The following is a 26015-nucleotide window of genomic DNA, read 5'->3' on the forward strand; positions in this document are numbered from 1 at the left end:
ATGCTTGCTTTGTTTTCTTTTTCCTCTTATCAGTAAAACACCAAAGGCAATGTCAATTGTTAAATGTCAATGTTTGTAATGATCAGTCTCTAAAATAGGAGAATTTTCATTGTGGTTCAGAGTTGCATTTAACAGCCATTTCCAGCAGTGCAAACCTGAAAATTGCTCAAAGCAATTGACAAGTTTGTTTAACCCAATTAAGTAGAAAATGTCATTGCTTGGCCAGAGTGCAGGAATAACCCCTAAAAAACTTCCCCTTCTCACCACTTCATATTTCTAAATCCCCTTTCTTTGTTAACATACACAAAAAACAAAAAACAAAAAAAAAGAAAAAAAAAAGAAAAAAAAGAAAAAGAAAAAAAATAAACGAGAGAAAAAAGAGAAAACAAAATTGCCTTCTCCAGACCAGGAACATTTTGTCCTCTCAGAAGTAGGCCAGGGATAATTCTCTGCAGATAAGAGCCAGTGTGATGGCTAAGGAGAAGATACAATAAAGGATGCTGACACACAATGCCGGAGGCCAGCTGCCAAGACTCCCAATGTTCCACTGTCAGGCTACTAGGAAAAAGCAAAGGACTCCAGAAGTGCAACTCCAGACAGGGAGCAGGGAGCACGAAGGATTTACAGGGATGCACCCAGAACCAAAAGGGAGAGAAGTCCTACATTCTACCCTTTAAATACTTTACATGACAACCTTTACAATCCCCTTCCTATGCTTTCCTTACAAAAACAGAACAGAAGGACCCAAACAAAGAAACCCCTAATTCACCCAGAAACATTCCTGTGCCTTTGAAATTTATCACAGAGTAGATAAATTTTAAAGAGTAGATAAATTTACCAGAGAAATCCTCACCTGGTGCAGGCGGAGTTCTAATGCCTGCGCCGCTCAGCGAGGAAGATCTAAGATCTCCCACCACTTTCTTTCTTGTCTTTATTTCTAACCTCCGGTCTGTTTATGGGGGAAGGGAAGGAAACCTCTCCTCTCCTGGTGGGCTGGGAACAGCTTTACCAACAGCAAGCCTGGAGCTCAAAGGTGAGAATGCGAGGGAGGTGCAAGGAGGATGCACCCCTGGGGCTGCAGCTGCATTCCTGTAGAGCAGCTGTTGTCCACTCCCTGTCCCTCCCAGGTTCCCGGCCAGTTTCAAGTGTAATAAAGCAGTCAGGGAGCTCTAACACCCAGCTGTCAAAGCTGCAGGGATTAAAGCACATTAATCGTCGTGCAGCCTTTATTCTCTGAAGAATGTGCACCACCTTAAACAGATCCGCAGAGATGACAACACTCCCGACTCCCCTTGTATCGCTTACAGTCAGATTCCGCTTTATCTTTGTTCATCTAGACTGGAAAATATGCACAATGCCCTCATCCTACCTAACCAAACACTTTTTTACCTCTCCAACGTGTTCACACTGCTCACACGACTTGCCACACTGAACTTTCAGAATCTCCTGTGGACTCGGTCTGGTTGTTGCTGTGGGACCAATGTCACATTCACGAGAGGCATGGCAGATCTCAGAGCCCACCTCAAAATCCCTTTCAGTCAGTTTTTTACTGTGCAGTACTGACAAGATTAATTTTTGACAATGTCCCCTTACCATTCCCCTCCTTCAGAGTGTTTATTATCTCACCTGCATGCAAGCACAACAAAATAAAACTAGAAATAAAAGAGAATATGGAAGCACCACAGTTTATTGTTTTGAAATGTAATTTTAATGTATCTACTGTATCATTATCCTTTTCATCTGCCTTATTTAAATTAAAACTTCTTGCTATCAAGTATAACTTTGTGTCTTCAGCGTTCAATGTATCAAAAAGCATGTCAGGCCCCTTTGTAACATACCTCATGTCATCTTGAATCTCAATTTATCCAGGTTAGAAAAGATGTTCTTTTATTGAAATAACCTACTGACATTTTGCATGACAATTTTTTACAAAGTACAATGTGGTAAAATATTAAGTTTGATCTTAACTTGTTCATTTAAAGTAAGGGGAAAAAATTCTGGCTGCTTTTTTAATTAGAAACCAATTGAGGCTTTTGTCTTCTAACTTAATAAAAAATTAGCCAAAACAATTAATTGATATCCTTAAAAGTTTAAATTAATTTCTCTGGTCACTTTATGAAACTCGATAATTAGGAAGGATTATGATAATTAAAACTGATTCTGATTTATGAGGATTGTCTGAAAATTATTTCAGTACTCTTAGGCTTGAGATGGAAACCTCAATAGGGAGGATTTTTCCTTTTCCTTTAAAGAAAAGAATTGGAGGAATATGAAACCTATGAAAAAAAAAAAAAAAAAAAAAAAAAAACAAAACAAACAAAAAACCCCACAAAACCCCAACAATCAGTGTCCAAATATTTGTAAGTTATACTGAAACTGTAGCATTCGATTCATGAAGGCCAGATTTCCACAGTATTCAATTTTTTTGGTGATAACTGATGCTTCAGATGGCTCCATAATTGTTTAAGTAGCATATTATACATACTAGTGTATCTATACCTGTTAGACATTTTTCCTCTCCAAGTCTGCCTAGGATGTTTGTAAGTCATAAAGAAAAGCATCCACTATTGTAACAGAGAAAGTGTTAAACTAGCCTTTTTTCTGGGATTTCTAGGCATCAAGTCGGTGTTAACAGCTTCATTTTACAGACAGACTATTCGTAAAAATATCAAAATCTTTCTATCCACTTATGAAGCACCAGACAAAAAAACAAAACAAAACAACACAAAAAAAAAAAAAACCAACAACAAAAACAGTAGCCCTGGCAAGTTCCAAACACTTTTCAACAGTAAATATATTCCTTTGAAGGTCTCCTCCTTTCCCCAAACAAGAAAATATGTTGAAATACCGTATCCTTAATAGTTAAAGATATGGTTAAGAGAGCCGAATCTTTATCCATATTCAAAGCTTAGCCATGAAATTGTGTTACTTCCTTGTCTTTGAAATCAATTTACGACAAAAATACTCAAGCTGCTCACTCGGTTTCTGTCCTAATCTGAAGAAAACCCCCCAAAGAGTAAGCCTGCATTACGGGGAAGACTTTTTATCTACGTGTTTTATTTTAATTTAGAAGGAAAAACAAAAGTTTGCCGTTCCCGGGGTCTTTCTGGCTTCACAACGCGGGGTTTAAAACGGCTTTTCTCTCCCATCTGCGGTCCAAACGGCAAGAAACTTGCCCGAATGAAAGTCCACCGTCTTCTCTTCACTCTCCGAAGAAACTGGGGTGATTTTGCGCCATTCTTTTTACGAAAAATATGAATTTATAACTCCGAAGAAACACAGACTCGGAGGAGGAAAAGCTCTTCCTGGCTAACAGTTAGGCGGGCTCTGCAAAGCACCAATCACAGATCACCGCTTCGCTATAAATTCAGGCATCGGGGTTACTGTAGCCCAATTACTTTCTTTTGATTAGGAAGAAGTCTCTGCAGCGATGTCGGAGACCGCTCCCGCCGCCGCTCCCGCCGTCGCGGCCCCCGCCGCCAAGGCCGCCGCCAAGAAGCCGAAGAAGGCGGCGAGCGGCTCCAAGGCCCGCAAGCCCGCGGGGCCCAGCGTCACCGAGCTGATCACCAAGGCCGTGTCCGCCTCCAAGGAGCGCAAGGGGCTCTCGCTCGCCGCGCTCAAGAAGGCGCTGGCCGCCGGCGGCTACGATGTGGAGAAGAACAACAGCCGCATCAAGCTGGGGCTCAAGAGCCTCGTCAGCAAGGGCACCCTGGTGCAGACCAAGGGCACCGGCGCCTCCGGCTCCTTCCGCCTCAGCAAGAAACCCGGGGAAGTGAAGGAGAAAGCCCCCAAGAAGAGAGCAGCTGCGGCCAAGCCCAAGAAGCCCGCGGCGAAGAAGCCCGCCAGCGCCGCCAAGAAGCCCAAGAAAGCGGCGGCGGTGAAGAAGAGCCCTAAGAAAGCCAAGAAGCCGGCGGCTGCAGCGGCCAAGAAAGCGGCCAAGAGCCCCAAGAAAGCGACAAAGGCTGCCAAGCCCAAAAAAGCGGCGGCAGCAGCCAAGAGCCCGGCTAAGGCGAAAGCGGTGAAGCCCAAAGCGGCCAAGCCCAAGGCGGCCAAGCCGAAAGCAGCCAAGGCGAAGAAGGCAGCGCCGAAGAAATGAAGTGTTGAAGTGGAAATACTTTTAAACCCAACGGCTCTTTTAAGAGCCACCCACTATTGTCCCCAAAAGGGCTGATACACTCCATCACTGAGTTCCGTGCCTGCAGCAGAGCCAACTATTCGCCACTATCCGTGTGGGACGTTCGTCTGTGGAGTGGATGGGACGCTAAACTTACGGACTTGGTTTTACACTAAGACTTGGAAAAATAAAAGTTTACATTCCCGGCGAAAACGCTTTCTAAAGGCTGCTTTTTCTTTTTTTTTTTTTTTTTTTTTTTTTTGGAGCACCGCAAGTGGGTGTTTATGTTAAAGGGACTACTAAGGGCGGGTACCTTTCTGGGGCGTGGAGGTTCCTTTCGTTGCTCTAAATCAGCGCCATTCCTAACAGCACGGATGCGACCGCCACACCTCTTAGTGACCGCAGCCGGGAACTGCTGTCAGCACGGCTCCTCCGCTTCCGTGGCAGTGACCTTTCCGCTTGCCAGAGCCGGCCTGAGGCAGGGCTCGATTTCTGCGTGATTTCACCGACCTACTTTCCCGAGGAGGCGCCTGCCGGGGCGGGGGGCGGGTTGCAGCCGGCAGAGATCCCGGCCCGCTCCCTGCCGGGCCGGCGGCGGGACTCGGCTCTGCTCGGCTCAGCTCGGCCGGGCCGGGCCGGGCAGCGGCGCCGCGGGCGGGGGGCGGAGCGGCTGCGCGCGGCTCTGCGCAACGCCGGCGCCGCCTGTGATTGGCTGCTGGGAGGAGCCGCAGCCGCTCATTGGCCCGCGGGGAAATTTGGAAAAGCCCGCGCTGCTGGGGAGGGGGAGGGGATGGGGGGAAACGGAGAAAGCGCGGGCAGCGCTCCGTGCCCCCCTCCCCATCCAGAGCCCACCCCTGCTCCCGGGGCCCGCCTTCCGGGAGATCTCAGCCCTCTAAAGCGTCTGCCCCATTTCAGGGGTGCTCTCCCTTCCCCAGCCCTGTAGTGCTTGTCGCCATACACAAGGCAAAATATTTCAGCACAAAAAAATTCTGAAGCAAAAGGGCCGAGTATTTCTCCCTCCGCCTTTTCATAGAAGTTATTAAACATTGTTTTAATCTTGGTGAAGCATATTTGCCAATTTAACTGTGAAACTTTTTATTTGGATACAACAAATTATAAAGTATTGTCTCTTGTCCTTACTGTAAAAAAATACTGTTTCCATTTATTGAAAAACTGTTTAAACGTTTACATTTAAGAAGAGTAAATTACCTCAAATTTGAAAAAATATTCAAGGACTCCGTAATTAATATTTCAAGAATAAGTAGCTGACTAAACATTTGCTTAAAATTCTATCTACCTTTTTTTTTTTTTTTTTAATTAAGATTTCAATACCCAGTAAGACCGAGGCACTAGTGTGTTAAAGCTCTTTTATGGAGTACGTGGGTGGCTCTTAAAAGAGCCTTTGGGTTAAAATTGACGGTCCGAGGCGCCCTACTTGGAGCTGGTGTACTTGGTGACGGCCTTGGTGCCCTCGGACACGGCGTGCTTGGCCAGCTCGCCGGGCAGCAGCAGGCGCACGGCCGTCTGGATCTCCCGCGAGGTGATGGTGGAGCGCTTGTTGTAGTGCGCCAGGCGCGAGGCCTCGCCCGCGATGCGCTCGAAGATGTCGTTGACGAAGGAGTTCATGATGCCCATGGCCTTGGACGAGATGCCCGTGTCGGGGTGCACCTGCTTCAGCACCTTGTACACGTAGATGGAGTAGCTCTCCTTGCGGCTCTTCTTGCGCTTCTTGTCGCCCTTCTTCTGCGTCTTGGTCACGGCCTTCTTGGAGCCCTTCTTGGGCGCGGGGGCGGACTTGGCCGGCTCGGGCATTTTGGCAGCGCTGCTCTACCCAGAGGAAGCTCAGCATACAAAATGGCCGCGGCGCCCGTTATTTATACAGACGTGTATGCAAATTACCGGTATCAGCACCGCGAAATTCGATTGGCCCTTGCCGTGCAGCGCGTGTCCCTGCAGCCGATTGGTCTCAGTAGGATCCGTCCGCTGATTGGTTCTTTCGGCAGAGCCCGGCTCCAGCCAATGGCCGCGGTCGCGTCCCGCCCAGGGAGGGGATAAAAGGGCCTCGGCGGTTGCGTCAGGAGGATTGTCCCGGTTTGCTCCGTGTCCAACCTCGCTCGTCAGCGCGTCCAGCCGCCATGTCCGGCCGCGGCAAACAGGGAGGCAAGGTCCGAGCCAAGGCCAAGTCGCGCTCGTCGCGGGCCGGGTTGCAGTTCCCCGTGGGCCGTGTCCATCGGCTTCTCCGGAAAGGTAACTACGCGGAGCGGGTAGGCGCTGGAGCTCCCGTCTACATGGCGGCCGTGCTGGAGTACCTGACGGCCGAGATCCTGGAGCTGGCGGGCAACGCGGCCCGCGACAACAAGAAGACGCGCATCATCCCGCGCCACCTGCAGCTCGCCATCCGCAACGACGAGGAGCTCAACAAGCTGCTGGGCAAGGTGACGATCGCGCAGGGCGGCGTGCTGCCCAACATCCAGGCCGTGCTGCTGCCCAAGAAGACTGAGAGCCATAAAGCCAAGAGCAAGTAAATTTGGCGAGCAAAGCCGCTCAGACTTTGCACGACATAACATTTTAAACAAAAGGCTCTTTTCAGAGCCACCCACGTACTCAGAAAAAGAGTTGTGTTGCTCTCTTTAGAAAGGTGCTCTGGTACTGAGTCTTTATTAGTACAAATTAACCTCAAACGAACTTGTGTTTCGGTTTTTTAAAACTTAGTTTATACTGAAGACTTGATACATGTGCTGTCCAAACCATGTTTCTAAATCGATGTTAATATTTTTGTAATTGTTTCATTTGCTCATTGTTACATTCAGTAAAGAACTTAATTGTTCCGCTCACCTTTCATGGTTCCACAGCTTACTTAGGGTGTAGAACGCAGGACGGTGGCTACAGCACGGGTGGGAGTGGCAAAATCTGTGCAGCATGAAGGTAAATAAACTACCCTAAAGCCCAGATGTAGATACATCTAACCGTGAAAAAAGGCTTTCTTTATTCCTGTTGAAGGCCTTTGTTCTTTTCAAGATGCCAAGTTCCCTATATGTTAAATATATGTATTTTCTATATATAAATATATTACATGTATGTTTATTATATGTAAATACATGTTCCCTATATGTTAAATATAAGTAATATATTGTGACATATATGTTAAATATATGTAATATAAAATGAGGAATGCCTTAGCAAAGATGGCATTTGATCTACATCTCTACTTAATCAGATGTGCAATCTAAAGAAACAGTGTAACACTTCCATTCAGGAGAGTCTTCTAGTGGTATTATGCTCCCATTTTAAGAGGCATTTTCAAACTTTCTACTCATAAATTCACTGTTCATTGCTGCTACTCTTGTTGCATCAATTAACAGTGGGCAAAACACTTTTCTATATTGTTGGCACAAATATCGCCCCTGAGCACAACCTTAAATCTTTTCATATTCATTTTTATAAATTGTGAGGAAAACTGGCTGATTCCTCTTGCCAGGACATTCCCAGCAGCCCCATCTGTATGTAGCACACTGCACTGAGGTGATTGCTCTCATCTTTGCTGCACCTCTGCCCTTCCCATCCCCTGGAGAGGAGGAGGAGTGCCCTGGGCTTGGGGGAAGGCAATTCTCCCACTGTGCCTCCTCAAGCTGCAGCTGAGAGGATTTTTAGGCAGCATTGTGCCATGGCCAAAGCAGGGCATCAGGGATCCTTCGTGGAGAGAAACATAAAGAAGAGAGCTGCTGGAGCACCAGACTAATCTGGTATCCACAGATGGTATCTGTGGTAAAAGGTTTTGGTTTTAAGTGGACACGTTTAGGGTTGTAGTAGTTTTATTATGCTGTTTTATTTACTACAGCTTAATATCTCCTGGCCCTTACACTTCTCTTCTTTAAAAACTGCAATGGTAATTAAAATTTCATTTTAACACACATGAGCATTCTACACTTAGTTTCCAGAGGAGATTTCTGCACACATGTTTGTCAGAAAATTTCAATCCCAGAATGGTTTGGGTTGGAAGGGACCATTAAAGGTTATCTCACCCAAACCCTGCTTGTGGGCAGGGTCACCTTTCACCAGCCCAGGCTATTCAAAGCCCCATCCTGGCTGGCTCTGGGGATGGCATCCTCTAGGGATGGGGCATCATCCCCATTTTCTCTGGACAGCCTTGTCCAGTGTCACACAAGCCTCCTTGCAAAAAAGTCCTTACATATGTGCACTCTAAATGTGGTCTCTTTCAGTTTAAAATCATTGTCCTTCCTCCGGTCCCTACAGGCCTGAAAAGAAGCTTTTCTGTATTGAAAGACTGGTGTAGGATTTCCTCAGAACCTGCTTTTCCCTGGCCAAACAAGCACAGCTCTCTCGGCCTCTCTTCATGGGTGACATGATTTAGCCCTCTGATAATTTCTGTGGCCCTCTCTGGACATGCTGTGACAGATTCCTGTCTTTCCTCTGCCAGAGGATCCCAGAGCTGGTGCAGCACTCCAGCTGGGGGCTCAGGAGAGCTGAGTGGAACAGGAGAATCACCTCCACCTTCAGTCCAGGCTGCTTTTGTTGCAGCCCTTGTTAGGATGGGCTTTTGGGCCACAAGTGTGTATCTCTAAGTCAAAGCACTGGGATTACAGGGGGAAAAAAAAAAAGGCTGTGGGGTAGAGATATGAGCTGGCTTTCTCTGTGGACAACCTCCTGTATGTGGAGGTCAGAGCTGGCAGCACAAGAGAGGGCCCCATCCTTTGAGTGTGGAGCTAAGCCCAGTGCATCCCTCCAAATTCTTCCTGCCATCTGACCAAGAATTCATTATATGCTTCAGAATTTCATTCCAAACACTTATTTACACTCATTTACTTCAGTACCTGGACTTTCATCCTCTGTGATGCTCAGATCCACCCCTGAACACTCCCCGGGTTTGTCTTTGCCAGCAGTGCCTTCACCAGTGATGAGGTCTCCAGTGTAAAAATCCAGTAAATGAGATGAGCTGGATGGTAGGAGAGCTGGGAAATCTCCTGATGTTAAAGACAGCTTTCAGGCAATGTAAAAATCCAGTAAAATGAGATGAATTAAATGGTAGCAGAGCTGGAAAATCTCCTGGTGTTAAATACAGCTTTCAGGTAAATTCCAGTGGATGAAGGAATGCAGCTAAGCAAGCTTAAATAAATTAATTCATTTCATTTGGATATGCAATAAGCAGTAGAAAAGAGGAAATCCATATCACATGGTGCCTTAGCTGTGTCACTGGGTTGCAATGCACCTTCACATTCTAAAGAATCTGTGACAAAAATGAAAAATCTGAATCTGCAACCAAGGTTACTTAAATGCTGCGGCTCACTGTTATGCTTGGGGGTAACTCAGTGATGTCAGTCTGTATCAAAAGACTGAAAACTGCATGGTTAAATATTTGTAGAGATTTTCTAGCCCTTTTCATCTATATTGCTTGCAATTCTAGGAAAAACGCACCTATTAAGCAGCTCTTACATCACTTTAGTGTGCATATTATTGCACCTATTATGGCAGTTGCAGCAGATACTGATATGGATTTAAATTGCCATTTAGGCTCTCAAGAAAATTATGAGCAGCTTTGAAGTTGGTTATAATCCACTGATGCAATGACTTTTTTAACTAATTACGTAGCCTCTTGTGCAGTCATGGTGAGTTGTTGCCTTATTGTAATAAACAAATGCAATTTCCTCATTATATTTTAATGAGGAGCTAGGGCAACTGTCCTAATTAATGAACACTTGAAAAGCTACAGATTTTTAATTTTTTTTAACCAAGCTGAGTTTCGCAAAGGTTTCCTTTCTCATTTAACCCCTGGTGCCGTGTGCCCAAATTCATGAGGAAAATAAAGTATCTAAAACATGCGGATTGGACACTAAATTTTGATTTAAAAAATTATCTCCAATAAACAGTAGAAATAACTTTATTAGGGATTCTATTGAGCAGCAAAAATTTCTTTTTTCTCTTTTAAAATTATTTTTTGCCTACGAAAATGCTGTGATCCATAAAAGAACTGAATATATCCCTAACAGACACACCTGTGAAACGTCTGTGTGCACTTGCAGCAACACACAGGCAAGGCATCCCTTCCAGAAGGGATGATGTTAAATTGTACCTAATGGGCTACACTTACTGAGGAAAGGGCTTTGCAGCTGTTTTATTTACTTTGGGCTGCTGGTCTCAGCCTCTCCATCACCCATCTCTGGCAGAAATCAAAGGGGATTTTCCAAGCCTTGCAGTGGTTATGCTGCTGGAAGGAAAAGTTATGCTAGGATCCTCGCTCTGCATTTAGGAAGCCTTAGGAATAAATTATTATTTTGACATACCAAAAGATTTTGCATAATTTCTTTTGGGTTTCTTAAGTAATCAGAAAGCTGTTTCTGACTGCCTCAGGAAACATAGCTATACACAGATTTTCAGATATGAAGAACAAAGCAGAATTTGTGGAGCCAAACAGGAATGTTGGGCACCAGCCCGGCAGGGCCACTACTGACAAATCTCCCAGTTAGTCTATAAAGGGTCTAACTTCATTCTATTCAGTCAGAAAAGCAAACCTAATCTAAATTAAAGATGTATTTTCCTCCTAATACTGTAGCAATTCTTTAAATTTGAAAGAAGGAATTCACAGTAATATTTATAAAAATATTTGCACCTTTTTGTCACCTGCAACTGAAAGCATGATTATCTCAGTTGCATTTTCCCCCTGAATTTAGGGAATATTTTATCCCCAGAAAAATTTTGGAGATGTTGCTGAGGTTCTCTACATTATATTAAGGAATATACATAAATAAATGACTGCACCATTTTTAAAGGATATGAAAAATTTTATAGTAGTAGGCACATTTAAAGGCTATAAAATACTAAAAATGTAAGAATTGGCAAGCACCTTAGGCATATCAGTTCTGTGTGAGTAATATTTAAAATCGTAAAAGATATAATTAAGAAATACAGTCTCATGACTGTAATATTTTAAATCTTAAGATTTAATTTAGAAATACAGTCTCATAGCTCTCTCAGTATTTATTCATTCACTTCACAAATACAGTCCAACGTCCAGTCAGCAGCATGCATGACGTGTTTTCCGCAAAAGGGTGAAACACATGGGAAAAAAATCTGGATTCCTCATTGGAATAAAAATTGTTTGGCTAGTGCTCATCCTTCAGATGTCATACAGACAGTTGTCTGTGATGTCCGCAATGCTTTCTTTCTCTTGCGGGGTCTCGGTGCCCCGCAGCGGATGCTGCTTCCCGAGGCCCGCGGCTGCCGGGAGCGGGCGCGGAGCTGCGGCCAGCAATGCGGGGCTGGGCCGGGCAGGAGGGACGGTCCCTGCCTCAAACAGCCCCTCCGAGCTGCCTCTGGGGAAACCCTGCTCCGAACGCTCCCGCTGCAGCCCCTGGCTGGCCCTTCCTCCCGCGGCCCGTCAGGGCTCGCTCCCGGCTCCGGCCCAGCCCCGCACGGAGCAGGGGGCGGCTGTGGGAGCGGCCGGGGAGACAGAACGACCGTGAAGCCGCCATGGCGGACCCGAACAAAGGGAAAGGCGGCTCCGTGGGGCTCCCCGCGAGCGAGAGGCGGAGGGGCGGCGCGGGGAGGCGGGAGCGCCGGGCGAGGCCCCGCATTGGTCGGATTTTGCCGCAGACCCGCGGGGAGGGACGGGGAAGGGGCGCCGCAGCCCGAAACTCGGGCCGGGGGTGGCAGCCCCCGCTCCTGCTGCTGAGGGCTACCAGAGGTGCCGGGGAAGTGCCAGCAGCGCAGGGGACAGCGGGGCGGGACGGGAGAGCGGCAGAGGGACGCGGGGCCTGCCGGCGGGCAGAGACAATGAAGTGAGGCTCGACTTTGATTCGGCTCGTTAGAGCCCCGTGCTAACAGGGCAATAGTGTACGTTCAATCTGTGGATGAGCCAGCCACTTAAGAGTCGGGCTGGATGATCCTTGTGGGTCCCGTCCCTTCCCTTCTCAGAATATTCCGTGATTCCCGAGCCGCTGGAAGCGCTGGACGAGGCCGGGCCCGCTCAGGAGAGGCGGAGCCGCGCGCGGCCGAGGAACACGGCACACAAAGCGCCGCGGCCGCGTCTCGCGGCGGGCACGAGCGGAGCCCGAGCCGGGCGAGGGGAGAAGAGGGGCGCGGGGCGGAGACTGGGCAGCAGACCCCGCCTCCCTCTGCAGTCCTCAACCAGGTCGGACCGCCGCCCATATAGACCCGCGCGGGGGCCTTGCCCGCTCACTGCTCTCGTTGTTCCGAGTGCGTAACCATGTCTGGCCGGGGCAAGGGCGGCAAGGGGCTCGGCAAGGGCGGCGCCAAGCGCCACCGCAAGGTGCTGCGCGACAACATCCAGGGCATCACCAAGCCGGCCATCCGCCGCCTGGCTCGGCGCGGCGGCGTCAAGCGCATCTCGGGGCTCATCTACGAGGAGACGCGCGGCGTGCTCAAGGTCTTCCTGGAGAACGTCATCCGCGACGCCGTCACCTACACGGAGCACGCCAAGAGGAAGACGGTCACGGCCATGGACGTGGTCTACGCCCTCAAGCGCCAGGGTCGCACTCTCTACGGCTTCGGCGGCTAAACTCCCTTCCTGCAATAGCTTAGCGCTTCTACAATACAAAGGCTCTTTTAAGAGCCACCCACAAATCTCAAAAAAAGAGCTTTAAATCGCTTATTTAGTAGTGTTTCTTTTTGGGGTTAGAGGGAAAAGGAAAATAGGAGTTTGTTTTTCTCGGTTTCCCCGAATACTCAAAATTGCTTAGCCGTCTTTTTGGGGTCTGGGGAGCAAAGTCTCATACTTGAGTAGGCACGAATATCCTGATCTTTATTCGGGGACGAAACGAGGGTAATGGCTGTAGTGCTTGACTGGGGGCTCTCATAGCTGTAGGAAAATACTTTCTGCAACTTACGTTCTTTTATTTCCCCCATTCTCTTACACGCCGACCGCCACCCGCTCAACCCACTCCTTCTTTCCAAAGGGCAAGGGAAGCGACACACACAGCCGCGAAAAAATAAACTCGGGGGTAGGTCGGGGCGAGACACTGTTCCCACAGCCGCTGGCGCGGCACCGCTTTTACCGCCACAGCCTGCAAGGGGAAGGGAGGGAGCTCCTGAAATGGCGGCGCTCTTCTCTCTGCCATTCGGTGGGCGGGACGGAGCGGGAAGAAGAAACAGCCACGACCACCCCTTAGCGCCTTGCGCACCACAGACGGGGCTGCGAGCCCCGTGATCTTAAAAAGCCCCGTCAGCCGCCCCCACCCCCGCTCCTGAGGCTGCCCCTTCTCTGGCACCGCTCCCGCCTGCACCAGCACAGCACCGCCCCTCACCCCCTCTCAGCCCCGGCGCCTTTACACAATGGTGAACCTCACAATGACCCAAACACACGGGGCACAACGGGAGGGCACGGCTGGACACTGCAGAACGCTCCCACTCCCCCAGTTATCCCTGAATCGGCACTACACGCCGAGCAATGAAAGTGCTTGGCACGGGCTGCCCCTGCCTGCACCGCAACACAGAGAAAACAGCTCTCTCCAGTGGCCGTGTGGTGGCTCTTAAAAGAGCCTTTCGGTTTGAAGGAGAAGGGCAGGGAGCTCAGGCGCGCTCTCCGCGGATGCGGCGGGCCAGCTGGATGTCCTTGGGCATGATGGTGACGCGCTTGGCGTGGATGGCGCACAGGTTGGTGTCCTCGAAGAGCCCCACCAGGTAGGCCTCGCTGGCCTCCTGCAGCGCCATGACGGCCGAGCTCTGGAAGCGCAGGTCGGTCTTGAAGTCCTGCGCGATCTCGCGCACCAGGCGCTGGAAGGGCAGCTTGCGGATCAGCAGCTCCGTGGACTTCTGGTAGCGCCGGATCTCGCGCAGCGCCACCGTGCCGGGCCGGTAGCGGTGCGGCTTCTTGACGCCGCCCGTGGCCGGCGCGCTCTTGCGGGCAGCCTTGGTGGCCAGCTGCTTGCGGGGCGCCTTGCCGCCCGTCGACTTCCGCGCCGTCTGCTTCGTGCGCGCCATCGCTGCCTCACTCACCCTACGCTCTGCGACAAAACCAGCAGGGACTCCAACAATGACCCCAAGTACCGCTCCCAGCTCGGTTTTATATCCGAGCGCTGCCTGTTGATTGGGCGATGGAAACAGCCGCGCTCAGGGGGAAGGTTTGAAAATCCCGCGTTAACCCCTTCCTGTCCTGAGCATTGCTCTTAAATACCTAACCCAAAACAGCCTTTTTCCTTAGTCTTCCCTTTCTTCCGAGCCGGCATGGCTGCTTTTTAACCACTTCCTTTAATTAACTAAATTACTCCGCCACTACAAGTGGGTAAAGATAAAAGACCTATTTTCCAAGAATATCCAATAACTTGTTTGTAATCAGGTTTCCTTACTCATATTTTATTCTCTATTTAAACTGGTTACTTATATTTTGTCATCCTATATTTCTTTGCAAGTAGTAACAAAGGAATCAGGTGCTTTGCATGCATTCTTAACCTAATACTTTCCTAGTGGGTTTTTAAATTTTTGTTCTGATTCTTTTTTGCTTATTTGTTTGTTACTTGGGTTTTTTTTAATTTTTGTTTTGGGAGTTTTTTTCTGTTATGTTTACTTGCTTATAAGTTTGTTTTATTTGGTGTGTGGTTTTGGGGGATTGTAGTTCTCTTCATGTAAAGCTTTACAAATAGCTACATTTTTTAAAATGCAAAGCCGCAAGTACTATTCGGAATAAAACTTTGGGAAAAATAAATATTAGAAATAGACATAATGCAAGTATAACATCGAGAGATGCTGATGCTTTTCTAAGAAAAAGGAAACAACACAAGATTTGATGGTAACCTCCGAGGCTCGGAGCGGCTTCAGTTGTAACCCAATTAAATTCTCCGCTATCTGACCAATCAAGGCGGGGAGGCGGGGCCGCCGAGCTGTATAAATAGGGAAGCAGGGAGAGATTCGGTACTGTTTCCCACCGTCCGTGAGTGAGGCAGCGATGGCGCGCACGAAGCAGACGGCGCGGAAGTCGACGGGCGGCAAGGCGCCCCGCAAGCAGCTGGCCACCAAGGCTGCCCGCAAGAGCGCGCCGGCCACGGGCGGCGTCAAGAAGCCGCACCGCTACCGGCCCGGCACGGTGGCGCTGCGCGAGATCCGGCGCTACCAGAAGTCTACGGAGCTGCTGATCCGCAAGCTGCCCTTCCAGCGCCTGGTGCGCGAGATCGCGCAGGACTTCAAGACCGACCTGCGCTTCCAGAGCTCGGCCGTCATGGCGCTGCAGGAGGCCAGCGAGGCCTACCTGGTGGGGCTCTTCGAGGACACCAACCTGTGCGCCATCCACGCCAAGCGCGTCACCATCATGCCCAAGGACATCCAGCTGGCCCGCCGCATCCGCGGAGAGCGCGCCTGAGCTCCCTGCCCTTCTCCTTCAAACCGAAAGGCTCTTTTAAGAGCCACCACACGGCCACTGGAGAGAGCTGTTGTCTCTGTTGCGGTGCAGGCAGGGGCAGCCCGTGCCAAGCACTTTCATTGCTCGGCGTGTAGTGCCGATTCAGGGATAACTGGGGGAGTGGGAGCGTTCCGCAGTGTCCAGCCGTGCCCTCCCGTTGTGCCCCGTGTGTTTGGGTCATTGTGAGGTTCACCATTGTGTAAAGGCGCCGGGGCTGAGAGGGGGTGAGGGGCGGTGCTGTGCTGGTGCAGGCGGGAGCGGTGCCAGAGAAGGGGCAGCCTCAGGAGCGGGGGTGGGGGCGGCTGACGGGGCATTTTATGATCACGGGGCTCGCAGCCCCGTCTGTGGTGCGCAGGGCGCTAAGGGGTGGTCGTGGCTGTTTCTTCCCGCTCCGTCCCGCCCACCGAATGGCAGAGAGAAGAGCGCCGCCATTTCAGGAGCTCCCTCCCTTCCCCTTGCAGGCTGTGGCGGTAAAAGCGGTGCCGCGCCAGAGGCTGTGGGAACAGTGTCTCGCCCCGACCTACCCCCGAGTTTATTTTTTTGCGGCTGTGTCGCTTCCCTTGCCTTTTGGAAAGAGGAGTGGGATGAGCGGGTGGCGGTCGGCGTGTAAGAGAATGGGGGAAATAAAAGAACGTAAGTTGCAGAAAGTATTTTCCTACAGTTATGAGAGCCCCCAGTCAAGCACTACAGCCATTACCCTCGTTTCGTTCCCCGAGTAAAGATCAGGATATTCGTGCCTACTCAAGTATGAGACTTTGCTCCCCAAACCCCAAAAAGACGGCTAAGCAATTTTGAGTATTCGGGAAGCCGAGAAAAACAAGCTCCTGTTTTCCTTTTCCCTCTAACCCCAAAAAGAAACACTATTAAAAAAGCGATTTGAAGCTCTTTTTTTGAGATTTGTGGGTGGCTCTGAAAAGAGCCTTTGTGTTATAGAAGCGCTGGACTATTGCAGAAAACGAGTTTAGCCGCCAAAGCCGTAGAGAGTGCGACCCTGGCGCTTGAGAGCGTAGACCACGTCCATGGCCGTGACCGTCTTCCTCTTGGCGTGCTCCGTGTAGGTGACGGCGTCGCGGATGACGTTCTCCAGGAAGACCTTGAGCACGCCGCGCGTCTCCTCGTAGATGAGCCCCGAGATGCGCTTGACGCCGCCGCGCCGAGCCAGGCGGCGGATGGCCGGCTTGGTGATGCCCTGGATGTTGTCGCGCAGCACCTTGCGGTGGCGCTTGGCGCCGCCCTTGCCGAGCCCCTTGCCGCCCTTGCCCCGGCCAGACATGGTTACGCACTCGGAACAACGAGAGCAGTGAGCGGGCAAGGCCCCCGCGCGGGTCTATATGGGCGGCGGTCCGACCTGGTTGAGGACTGCGCCGTGGCCGGGCCGGGGCGGGCTCTGTGCGCGCCCCTCCCCCCGCGGGCCGGGCCTTTGCCGCTACTGCTCCCGGCTCGGGCCCGGCCCCGCCCCCGGAGCCCGAACCCGGCGGGCCCGGAGCGGATCCGGCCGGGCTCTCCCCGTGCCCGCCGCGCTCCGCCCGCCTGCCCGGCCCCGCCCGAGGGCTCTCGGTGCCCGCACGGAGCGGGGCCCCGCCGGCCGCGGGGCTGCGGCACAGCCCGGCCAATGGCGGCGGAGCCGCGTCCCGCCCGCGCTGCGCCGCTACCAGCGAGCTCTGCCCGACAAAGGGCCCGGCCCGGCAGGGGACAGAGTGGGCGCTGCGGTCCCGGTTCTACCGTAAATGAAACCTTTTCTGCCGAAGGCTGAGAAAGGCGGGTAATGTGCTGTAATGTTTTGCGATTTTTATTTCTTTTCCCCTTTGAGTGGGACTTTTTTTTTTTTTTTTTTTTTTTTTTGTCCTTGTAGGGAAGCCTTGTCTGTCCCACATCTCTGACTTAATAATCACTTGGCTTTGCTGTGTTTATGGGACTGGTGACCTAATGAAAGAACTGATTTGTATCTCTTACTGTTGTACCCATTAAACAATCTGCATTATGTCTGTGCTTTTAAAGATGTTGTATGTGATGGATAATTGTCATGGTCCTATTCTTTATTGAAACATAATAAAGCATTACTTTTTTAAATTTCCTTCTTCTCAATTTATTACTTTTTGAACACAAAAGTGGTCTGGAGGTGTTATTTTTTGCTGGGTTGTCTGTTGGCTGCATGAGTCAATTCTGCTGAAATGACTCCTAAAAGGCTTCAAGCTTTGCATGTACACAACTACTTTTACTTTTTCCGAGTTATTATTTACATTTACTATGAATATATATACTACTTTTACTTTTTCCGAGTTATTATTTAAATTTACTATGACTATATATTTGCAGTATTTTTACTTTGTTCTGGAAGGGTTGTCAAATAAATGCTATCCCATGCAGTGGCTATATACCATCTGTCTTGGCAGGCGTTATCCTCTGGTTAATTTTGCCTGTGTGCAGTGCACAGGTTTGGGGTTTTTTGCCGGTGAGCTATTTCTCAATTTGTTTGATCCTCCCCTTCTTTTCCCTGTTTCCAATGGATGCCTATTACTATACAATGCTTCTTGAATGTGAAAAGGTTTTGCTTGGTACTTTTGCACATTCACATTTTTACATTTGAGCCATCGCTGTTTTGTTTTGTCTTTTTTCACTACCTTTTCTGAGAAGTTCTCATTCTCAGGGGAGATGATAATGGGGACTTTTAAATTTACTTTTCTCTCTCTGTAGATCTTTTGTATGCATGTTATTTAATACAGGTTATGTTTGGCCACCACCCTGATACGTATTTTCATTTGCAGATAGCCAGGCAGTGTTTACATCTCTTTATACCTATTAATACGAAAGTATTTGTTCTACAGGTATAGCAAGCACATATTTATCTTTGAATTTCCACATTGATGATGGTTGTAGGACAGATGAAACTCTTCCAGTTGTTGTGGAAGCAACCAAGAGCCATGCAGGCATTTGCTCATTTCTCCACCAGTGGGACTGAGGAGAGAATGAAAAGGGTAAAAGCAAGAAAACTCATGGGTTGAGATGACAGTTTAAAAGGGAAAGCAAAAGCTGCACTCACACACAAGAAAACCAAACCAAAGAATGAATTGACCACTTCCCATGGGCAGGCAGGTGTTCAGCCATCTCTGGGAGAGCTCTGATCACTGAAATGCGTATTTGGGAAGATAAATGCCATCACTTCAAATGCCTTGCCCTTCCTCCTTCCTCCTCCCAGCTTTATATTCTGAGCATCAGGTGACAAGGTCTGGAATAGCCCTTTGGGCAGCTGGGGCCACCTGTCCTGGTCTTGTTACAATCTCCCAGGCATACCCAACTTCCTCACCCGTTGTAGCATCACAAAAAGCACAAAAGGCCTTGGCTCTGTGTGAGCCCTGCTCAGCAACAACAGAAACATCACTATATTATCAACCTGGTGCTCTGCACAAATGCTAAACATAGCCCCATGCAAACCACTGTGAGGAAAATAACTCCAACCCAGCCAAAACCAACAGATTTAGAATCACTGTCTTTGCACAGTATTTATCATTACACTTACTCAAGGAAAAAAAACCCAGATATTTATACGCAGTCTTTCCCCTGCTGTCACTGCATTTATGGGTTACAACATAGATAGAAGTCAGTAAAACTTCTGTATAACTATAAAACATATTCTTCCCTGTCTATTACTGCTCTCAGTATTTGATATCACATACCTTTTCCTTGGCAGTGGTGAGTGTGCCTTTCTCTATTTATTTATATTCAGATGACCTATTTTGGTCTCTTCAGGACTCCTTTAAGAATTACTTTTCCCTTTTCATGTAGCACATTTAGTCTTTAATCAGTTTTTTTTTTTTTGGTACATCTACTCTGTAGCTTTTCTTTAATTTCATTTCAAATGTATAGGTGCTGATATTCTTGCAAATTATTGAATTAAAAAATTTAATTTTATTTATGTGGCTTAATGAGCATAGTTATTCTGCCTTGCAAAATGCCTGGTTCACCTCCCTTGTCCAGTGTTAATTGGCATTTTGTCAAAAAGTTGCAATCTCTTTTAGAATCCATTTCTTGATGCTTTTTAGTTCCCGAGATCTCTTCGTGTGGTGCTTATTGTGCAGTTAATATTTTTTCCATCAAATTTAGCCTTTGCTTACTTTGAAGTCATATTTTCTTGATCTTCTCTGTAGTAGACCACCTTAAATAATCAAGTTTTTATCATTATCCGGAGTCCTTCACTTTCTAAGTATTCTTAAGACAAACTCAGATGAAGAACTGCAACAGGTATCAGTGTAATTTGTTCCTAAGCAATACTTTAGCTTCAAAAGAATAAACTCCACAGATTATTTAGAGTAAATTTTTATTATGGCAAATTTTACATAGAATCCTTGCAGATACGACAGCAATATAAAAGTACATAGAATACATTCATGCATTACAGTGTGCTTGGGTTATTCAGGGAAATACTCTATATTTCAAGGTTGTCCATGTAATGCTTACCCAAATTTATCTTTTCTCACACTATGTAGCTTAATTTTCTTGTTTTTATTTTAACATACTTTATTTGGGTGTTACTTTTCTAAATTTCTTGCCAGCATCTGTGGGTATAAAGTGTGTGAAGTAGTGAAGTATTGAAGTATTAGGACACTTCTGAAGATAGACAAATTTAACTCAAAAGGAGGAGCAAACAACCTTTTCACAGGAACGCAAACATTTCAATGTTATGAAAAAGTAAAAAGGAGTTCTAAGCAATCTGAATTCACCGAATCCTGAAATAACACTTCATTTCCTATATGACATCTTTTATTTTATGGCCAGTCTCATGTTTAATGGCCAGTGTTGCAGGACAGGTTGGGGATGGCAGGAATGACCGAGAGAGTGACTCCACTTCTTTGCTCACTCTAGGAGTGCCAGCAATTCAGCACTTCTCTTCCCCTCTGCATCTGCTTTCAATCTCTCATCCTGACTTTCCTCCCAACACTCCAGTCCATCCCAAAAGAAAACCATCCCCTTGAGGAGGCTTTTGAAACAATGTGATTTTCAAATTTGTTTTCTCTTAAATGATCTGCTTTTCTTTTCAGGAAAGCTGTTAGATGAGCTGAAGGAGTCACTGATCTCTCAGTGGATCTGCCAGCACATGTATTTTTACATCCTTAGGAGAATTAATATTAACTTATAAACTCTCTATGGGTATGTTTTTTAAATCAGCTAAAAGTATCCTGATGGAAATACTGAAATCAGAGATACCGATTTGGTTCATCTCCTAAAGCAAAAGCTTATGATAGTGCTACTTTATTTAGATGAAACATTTGTGAGGGAAAAGGAATAATCTTTTTTGCATCATCTTCCTAGGGAGATGAGCATCCCAGAGCACTCTCATATGAAATGTACAAGCCCAGCTAAAAATAGAGATGGATTTTTGCCGAGAGTGATGATCAACACAACTAGGTATTACAGAACTTGTCTAATTCCACTGAGAGGAAAATAAAATATTTTTGAAAGCTGCAGCACAAGCAAAATTAAGGCTTTGTGCACCCTACTGACATGGAGACTCCAAGCTGGCAATCCCTGTGCAGCCCCTGTGGTTATCCGCACACAATAAAGGAGAATCGCACCCTCCACACCTCAGTGTGCCTAAATTACTACCAGACTCTTTAAAGTTAAATTTTCACTTATTTACTTTTTTCCAACTATAGTTTGCAATTTCACTGCCTGTCCTTCCCCTTGTGCCTGATTCCCAACTCGCTCTTCAGAACTGTCTCACCAACCATTTTCCACCTTTACTGCACCTAATAAAAAAAATCTTCCCACATTTGAAAACCATAAATAAATTAAACAAATGTGTTCAATGCTCAGAACCACTACAATGAAATTTACTTGAATGTCTAGAAACACCAGAAAAGGAAAAGAGAATAAAACAGGATTTTGTATCTTGTTGCCATTGTAGCAATAGTTCCACCCAGCAGTGTACACATTTCTGGCCTCTAAATAAATAAACTATTGCAAGAGGTAAAGAAATTTCTGAGAAAAGTGATAAAGCTGATTTAATGGTTAAAATGGCTTTTCTACTAAGCATACTAGGACACCTTCAGAACAAAGACCACTGACTGAAGATGTTCTTGCTTACCTTTACTACCTAGCAGGTCAGGGGTTAAATATATCAAACTTATGAAGTCTAATCTAATAACAAAATTAGTTACAACCAAAGAGTTATTGACATCAGAAATGCTGTCTAAATTTCCTAGGCAGTTTTTAAAAGTAAATAGATCCTTACTCTATAGGCTTTTTTTCAAATCAGAGAGAAGAGAGAAAGATGATGTGTGGAAAGAAATTGGTGCCATCTCTCTCCTCACAGAAATCAATTCTGGACTACACAGCTGCTTGCACAAGCCCTAACACTGGTGGTAAATAGTTCATAAACAGATCCATTTCACTACATGCATGTCCTTAGGATCAAGTTTGGTTTTTTTGTAAGGTAAGAAACCAAAACCAAATCCTCTCCCCAAAAAACGCCAGTCCCAAACAAAAAAATGATTCTACCCATTCCTCCCTCCCAACCCCGGCCAAAACATAAAACCAAACTAACAAACAAAAAACTCACCCTCAAAAAAGCTCCTATTTGAGTTCTTAACTACTTTTTTGTGTTTTCCCTGGGCTTCCATGTTGCTAGCACCCTGGTTTGTGCCAGTATTCTCATGATTCCCTCAGAAAATACTTGTGAAGGCCATAAAGGAATCCCATGACAGGAAACACCTGTAACTTCTACAGGAAGAGGACTTGTTTTCTATTTGAGAAGAGAAAAGAGGCATCATTTGTATGCAGAGTGCAGAGGCCTGAAACAATCAAACCCCTCCAAGATGTGATACAGAGGTGCCTCCTGGAGAGGAAAAAAGGTTTGTTTGCATCAGCCCTGTCACTGTGGCAGGGTTGTTTCTGTACCTGCAGCCATGCATTGAGTGTTCCAGGACGGAATGGGCAAGGAGAGGGGAAGGATGCAATGACCAGGAGCTCCTGACAGAAGTATTTTATCATGTAGGATGGAGCATTGATCTCTCAGCTTTGAAGCCTGCAGAACCAAAATAATATTTTCTAACAGAGCAAGCTGGAACATCCCAACTGCTCCTTGGGTTGTTTTGGTTTTGTAGTGGGTTGTTTAGGGTTTTATTTGTTTGGTTTTGTTTGGCTGTTGAGGTTTTTCCCCCCTTAGGCCGGGCAGCAGCCGCGGTATTACAAAACAGCAGTCAAAAACCACAGATTAGCAGCTGAGAAAAGGAATACGAGAAGCATTCAAAACACGGGCTGGTTTTACAGCAGGCAGGGCGCGATGCTCGTCACTCATCGCGGGGTCCTCCAGCGGATCCATCCTCACCGGCTGCGGATTAGGGAAAGGAAAAGGACTCGGGGGCAGGGAGGGCAGCGCAGGGAAGGCAGGGGAAGGGATGGGGGAGGGAGGAGGAGGAGGAGCAGGGAGGGAGGGAAGCTGCCGCCCGGTCAGGATTGGCTGGAAATTGCTGCAGCCCAGGCGGGCGGTGCCTGCGGCCCCCGCTCCCCGCCGAGCCGGGCCGGGCCGGGCCGAGCCGAGCCGGGATACGGCCCAGGGGCAGCGCTCCAGAGCGATGGAGCCTCCCCTTCCCTGAGCTGTGCCACGGGAACGACAGGGGTGTCACAGAGGCGAAGGGAAAGCACACAAGGGGCGGGCTCACGGCAATCCGCTGTCCTGTTGGTATCAGATATATTACATCTGATATCTATATTACATATATATATTATATTATATTATATTATATTATATTATATTATATTATATTATATTATATTATATTATATTATATTATATTATATTATATTATATTATATTATATTATATTATATTATATCGTATTATATTATATCGTATTATATTATATCGTATTATATTATATCGTATTATATTATATCGTATTATATTACATTATATTATATTACATTATATTATATTACATTATATTATATTACATTATATTCACACAAACATAACAGACTCAAAGCATTTCTGTGACCTGCAGACGCAGTTTGCTGCCATTGCAAATCTACAGCTGTAGAATCTGCTGTTGGCTTCCACCTCCACACAGACGTCCTGAGCGTCAGCATCAATGGCTTCCAAAATGTGTGGATGGAGAAAAGCGAATTTCTTACATGTTTTCCAAAGTCTAGACTGATCTTGTACTATGCATTTTAGAGAAATAAACAGTAACTTATTCTTTAAAAAGTACTTTTGGTGTCTAAGCAGGTCTGGGCTTAAGTGTTTGAGAAAAGTAAATTACTAATGGTATTATTCCAATTATTTACATAGAATAACACCAGATTTGCAAGATGCTCCAACTGTATTTTATGTTGGTATTGCAGAAAGATACTAAAGAAACTAAAAATTTGAGTGAAGGAATTTGAGAGCAATTTAATAAAAGAATTATAAAAGCTTAACCATTGCATAGACTATGTGATGCAAATGTTCATTTAAGTTTTGCAAGGAAGAGCCTAGAGCATCGTGGGGATAGCATTGGTATGAGGTAATTAATTAATTCCCTTCACGTTTGGTCTAGGTAAACACTCTAGCTTGCCTACATTATCAATAAAATTTCTAGCCTGAAGTAAAATTCTCATGAAACAAACAAACAAAATTAAAATCAGGTCATCCTCTAAGACTTTGGAAGACTGCTTACTACCAAGGGAGTTGGAACAGTATTTCTATCCTGTCCTCAATCAGATCTCCAGACTAAAATCAAGCATAGACAGTCTTTTTATAAAACAAACTAAAAAACCCAAATAAAAAACCTCGAAACCAAACCAAAAAACAAGACCAAAACAATGTGAATAAGATTTTTGGAAGGAAATTAATATCCAAGGACTTTTTCTGGTACTCTATGTTTACTAAGTCAAAGCCAAAAAGTAAATGTTCTTTTATAACATCATGTTTCTAAAATTTGATTCTTAGCATCCTTTTGAATGTTTCTGCAACTGAGCATAGTTTCATTTTGAGTTTTTTGTTTTGTTTTTCTTTGGGATTGTTTTTGGTTTTTTAATATTGTCTTGCACATTATCTCTCCCTGTTCTATGGAAAAACAAGAAGCTATTGGATAATTACAAGTTAAATAACATTTACATGGGAGCAAGCAATCAGAGAGATTGCCCTACCTATGTTATGGTTAGTACTTTACAGCATAAGGATATATTTTGTGTGGACCTAAAGTTCAGAAGTAAATTAAGGTCATATGATACGAAATGTTTACTTCATGATCAAAAGCATCAGTGATGCACTGTTCTTAAATCTAAGGCCTTCCTCCTTTTTGAGAATTTAGGCTGGCTGGATAGACAAAACTGTATTTGGGAAGGGAAATTCCACATCTGCAATGAAATAAAATATTGTGCTTTTAAAAAAAACACCACTTTCAACCCTCATTTGTCCCATACTCAAAGAAGTAATATAATACATTTCTCCCTTCTATTTCAATATATAAAAACCTTTTATATATTGAAATGGTCTTTCATTTAACTGTGGTATGCAGACAGAAAATGTGTGCATTTATAACAAGCAGTTACCCGAGGTAGAAAAACATATTGCCCTTCTCCATTAGTTGTGAATGACTGGCCAGGAGAAACTCAGATATGCAGCAATTGCATTAAAACATTCCAGGCATAATTTAGCTGAAGAAAAAGAGGAGTTAGCATACAGAACTCATCAAATCTCCTCTACTAACAAAAATACACTTAAACCCATCATGAAAATCCTGTTGGTGGCATAGAGAATGTCACGATATTTAAAAATCTCTGTATAAGGAAAGCCAGCTCATTACATGAGCTGTCTCAAGGAGGAAACATGGCTAGAAAATCGTGAACTTTATGGATTACAATGCTGAGCTTAACGAGTGTCTAGTGAGGAACATGACAGAAAAAAAAAAAAAAAAAACAAACACTTCCCACTGCAATACAACCTACCCGTATCTTATTTGAAAACTGTTAAAATACATTTTCCTAATTATTTTTAAAACATCAGCGGGGGTGGGGGGGAGAGGGAGAGAGGAAATAAGAAATAAACCAAACAAAACCAAAACATGCGATTTCCAAGAGAAGCAGAACATAAACACTGAAGTGCCTGAGAAGGAAATACGAATATTGCTCTTGAAAAGAGATGCTCCCTCCTCACACCCTGTGTTCAAGGGCAAAAATGAAACCCGAGAGAGGTTTCTGTTTCAGGATTTTCAAATGGCCCAATCAGAACCTTGTACAAATCAACTCCCTTCTCCAGGCCCACATTATCTCTTCCTTCTCTACTAAATATACACCAATGGAAGCTTATTTTGCCAAATATGCAAAATAGAGCAAAATTGCAATTAAGAAACAAAAAAAACCAAAAAAAACCAAAAAACCCTGAAGTGTTTTAAACCTAATTCTAGCATCAAATTTCAGAATGGTTACCAATAAAGTCCTGCAGTTCCTGCTGTGTCAAAGTCCAGCTCTGAATGGTAGATTATTAATATCTAATGCAATTTCTCCAGCAGAACAGAGATTATTTTAAAAAAGGAGGGGGGGGGGGAGAAGTCTTCT

The 26015-nt window shown here is 46.2% G+C and overlaps 7 protein-coding genes across 7 annotated transcripts; 4 read left to right on the forward strand and 3 right to left on the reverse strand.

The window, feature by feature from the left end:
- Positions 1–3129: 3129 nt before the first annotated feature.
- LOC131083061 (histone H1.10) lies at positions 3130–4327 on the forward strand. Its single transcript, XM_058023371.1, has one exon. It carries the CDS (start codon positions 3431–3433, stop codon positions 4094–4096), a length of 666 nt encoding a protein of 221 aa, XP_057879354.1. The 5' UTR covers positions 3130–3430; the 3' UTR covers positions 4097–4327.
- Positions 4328–5459: 1132 nt separating this feature from the next.
- Positions 5460–5931, reverse strand: LOC131083080 (histone H2B 1/2/3/4/6). The gene has a single exon (XM_058023395.1). The coding sequence runs from the start codon at positions 5924–5926 to the stop codon at positions 5546–5548; it is 381 nt and encodes a 126-aa protein (XP_057879378.1). The 5' UTR covers positions 5927–5931; the 3' UTR covers positions 5460–5545.
- A 269-nt stretch (positions 5932–6200) lies between these two features.
- Positions 6201–6946, forward strand: LOC131083069 (histone H2A.J). The gene has a single exon (XM_058023380.1). The coding sequence runs from the start codon at positions 6250–6252 to the stop codon at positions 6637–6639; it is 390 nt and encodes a 129-aa protein (XP_057879363.1). The 5' UTR covers positions 6201–6249; the 3' UTR covers positions 6640–6946.
- A 5389-nt stretch (positions 6947–12335) lies between these two features.
- Positions 12336–12647, forward strand: LOC131083085 (histone H4). The gene has a single exon (XM_058023401.1). The coding sequence runs from the start codon at positions 12336–12338 to the stop codon at positions 12645–12647; it is 312 nt and encodes a 103-aa protein (XP_057879384.1).
- A 1010-nt stretch (positions 12648–13657) lies between these two features.
- Positions 13658–14068, reverse strand: LOC131083066 (histone H3). The gene has a single exon (XM_058023377.1). It carries the CDS (start codon positions 14066–14068, stop codon positions 13658–13660), a length of 411 nt encoding a protein of 136 aa, XP_057879360.1.
- A 961-nt stretch (positions 14069–15029) lies between these two features.
- LOC131083068 (histone H3) lies at positions 15030–15440 on the forward strand. Its single transcript, XM_058023379.1, has one exon. It carries the CDS (start codon positions 15030–15032, stop codon positions 15438–15440), a length of 411 nt encoding a protein of 136 aa, XP_057879362.1.
- A 1000-nt stretch (positions 15441–16440) lies between these two features.
- LOC131083086 (histone H4) lies at positions 16441–16752 on the reverse strand. The gene has a single exon (XM_058023402.1). The coding sequence runs from the start codon at positions 16750–16752 to the stop codon at positions 16441–16443; it is 312 nt and encodes a 103-aa protein (XP_057879385.1).
- Positions 16753–26015: the final 9263 nt, after the last annotated feature.

The sequence above is a fragment of the Melospiza georgiana genome, chromosome 4 (assembly GCF_028018845.1).
Source record: "Melospiza georgiana isolate bMelGeo1 chromosome 4, bMelGeo1.pri, whole genome shotgun sequence".
NCBI classification, from domain to species: Eukaryota; Metazoa; Chordata; class Aves; order Passeriformes; family Passerellidae; genus Melospiza; species Melospiza georgiana.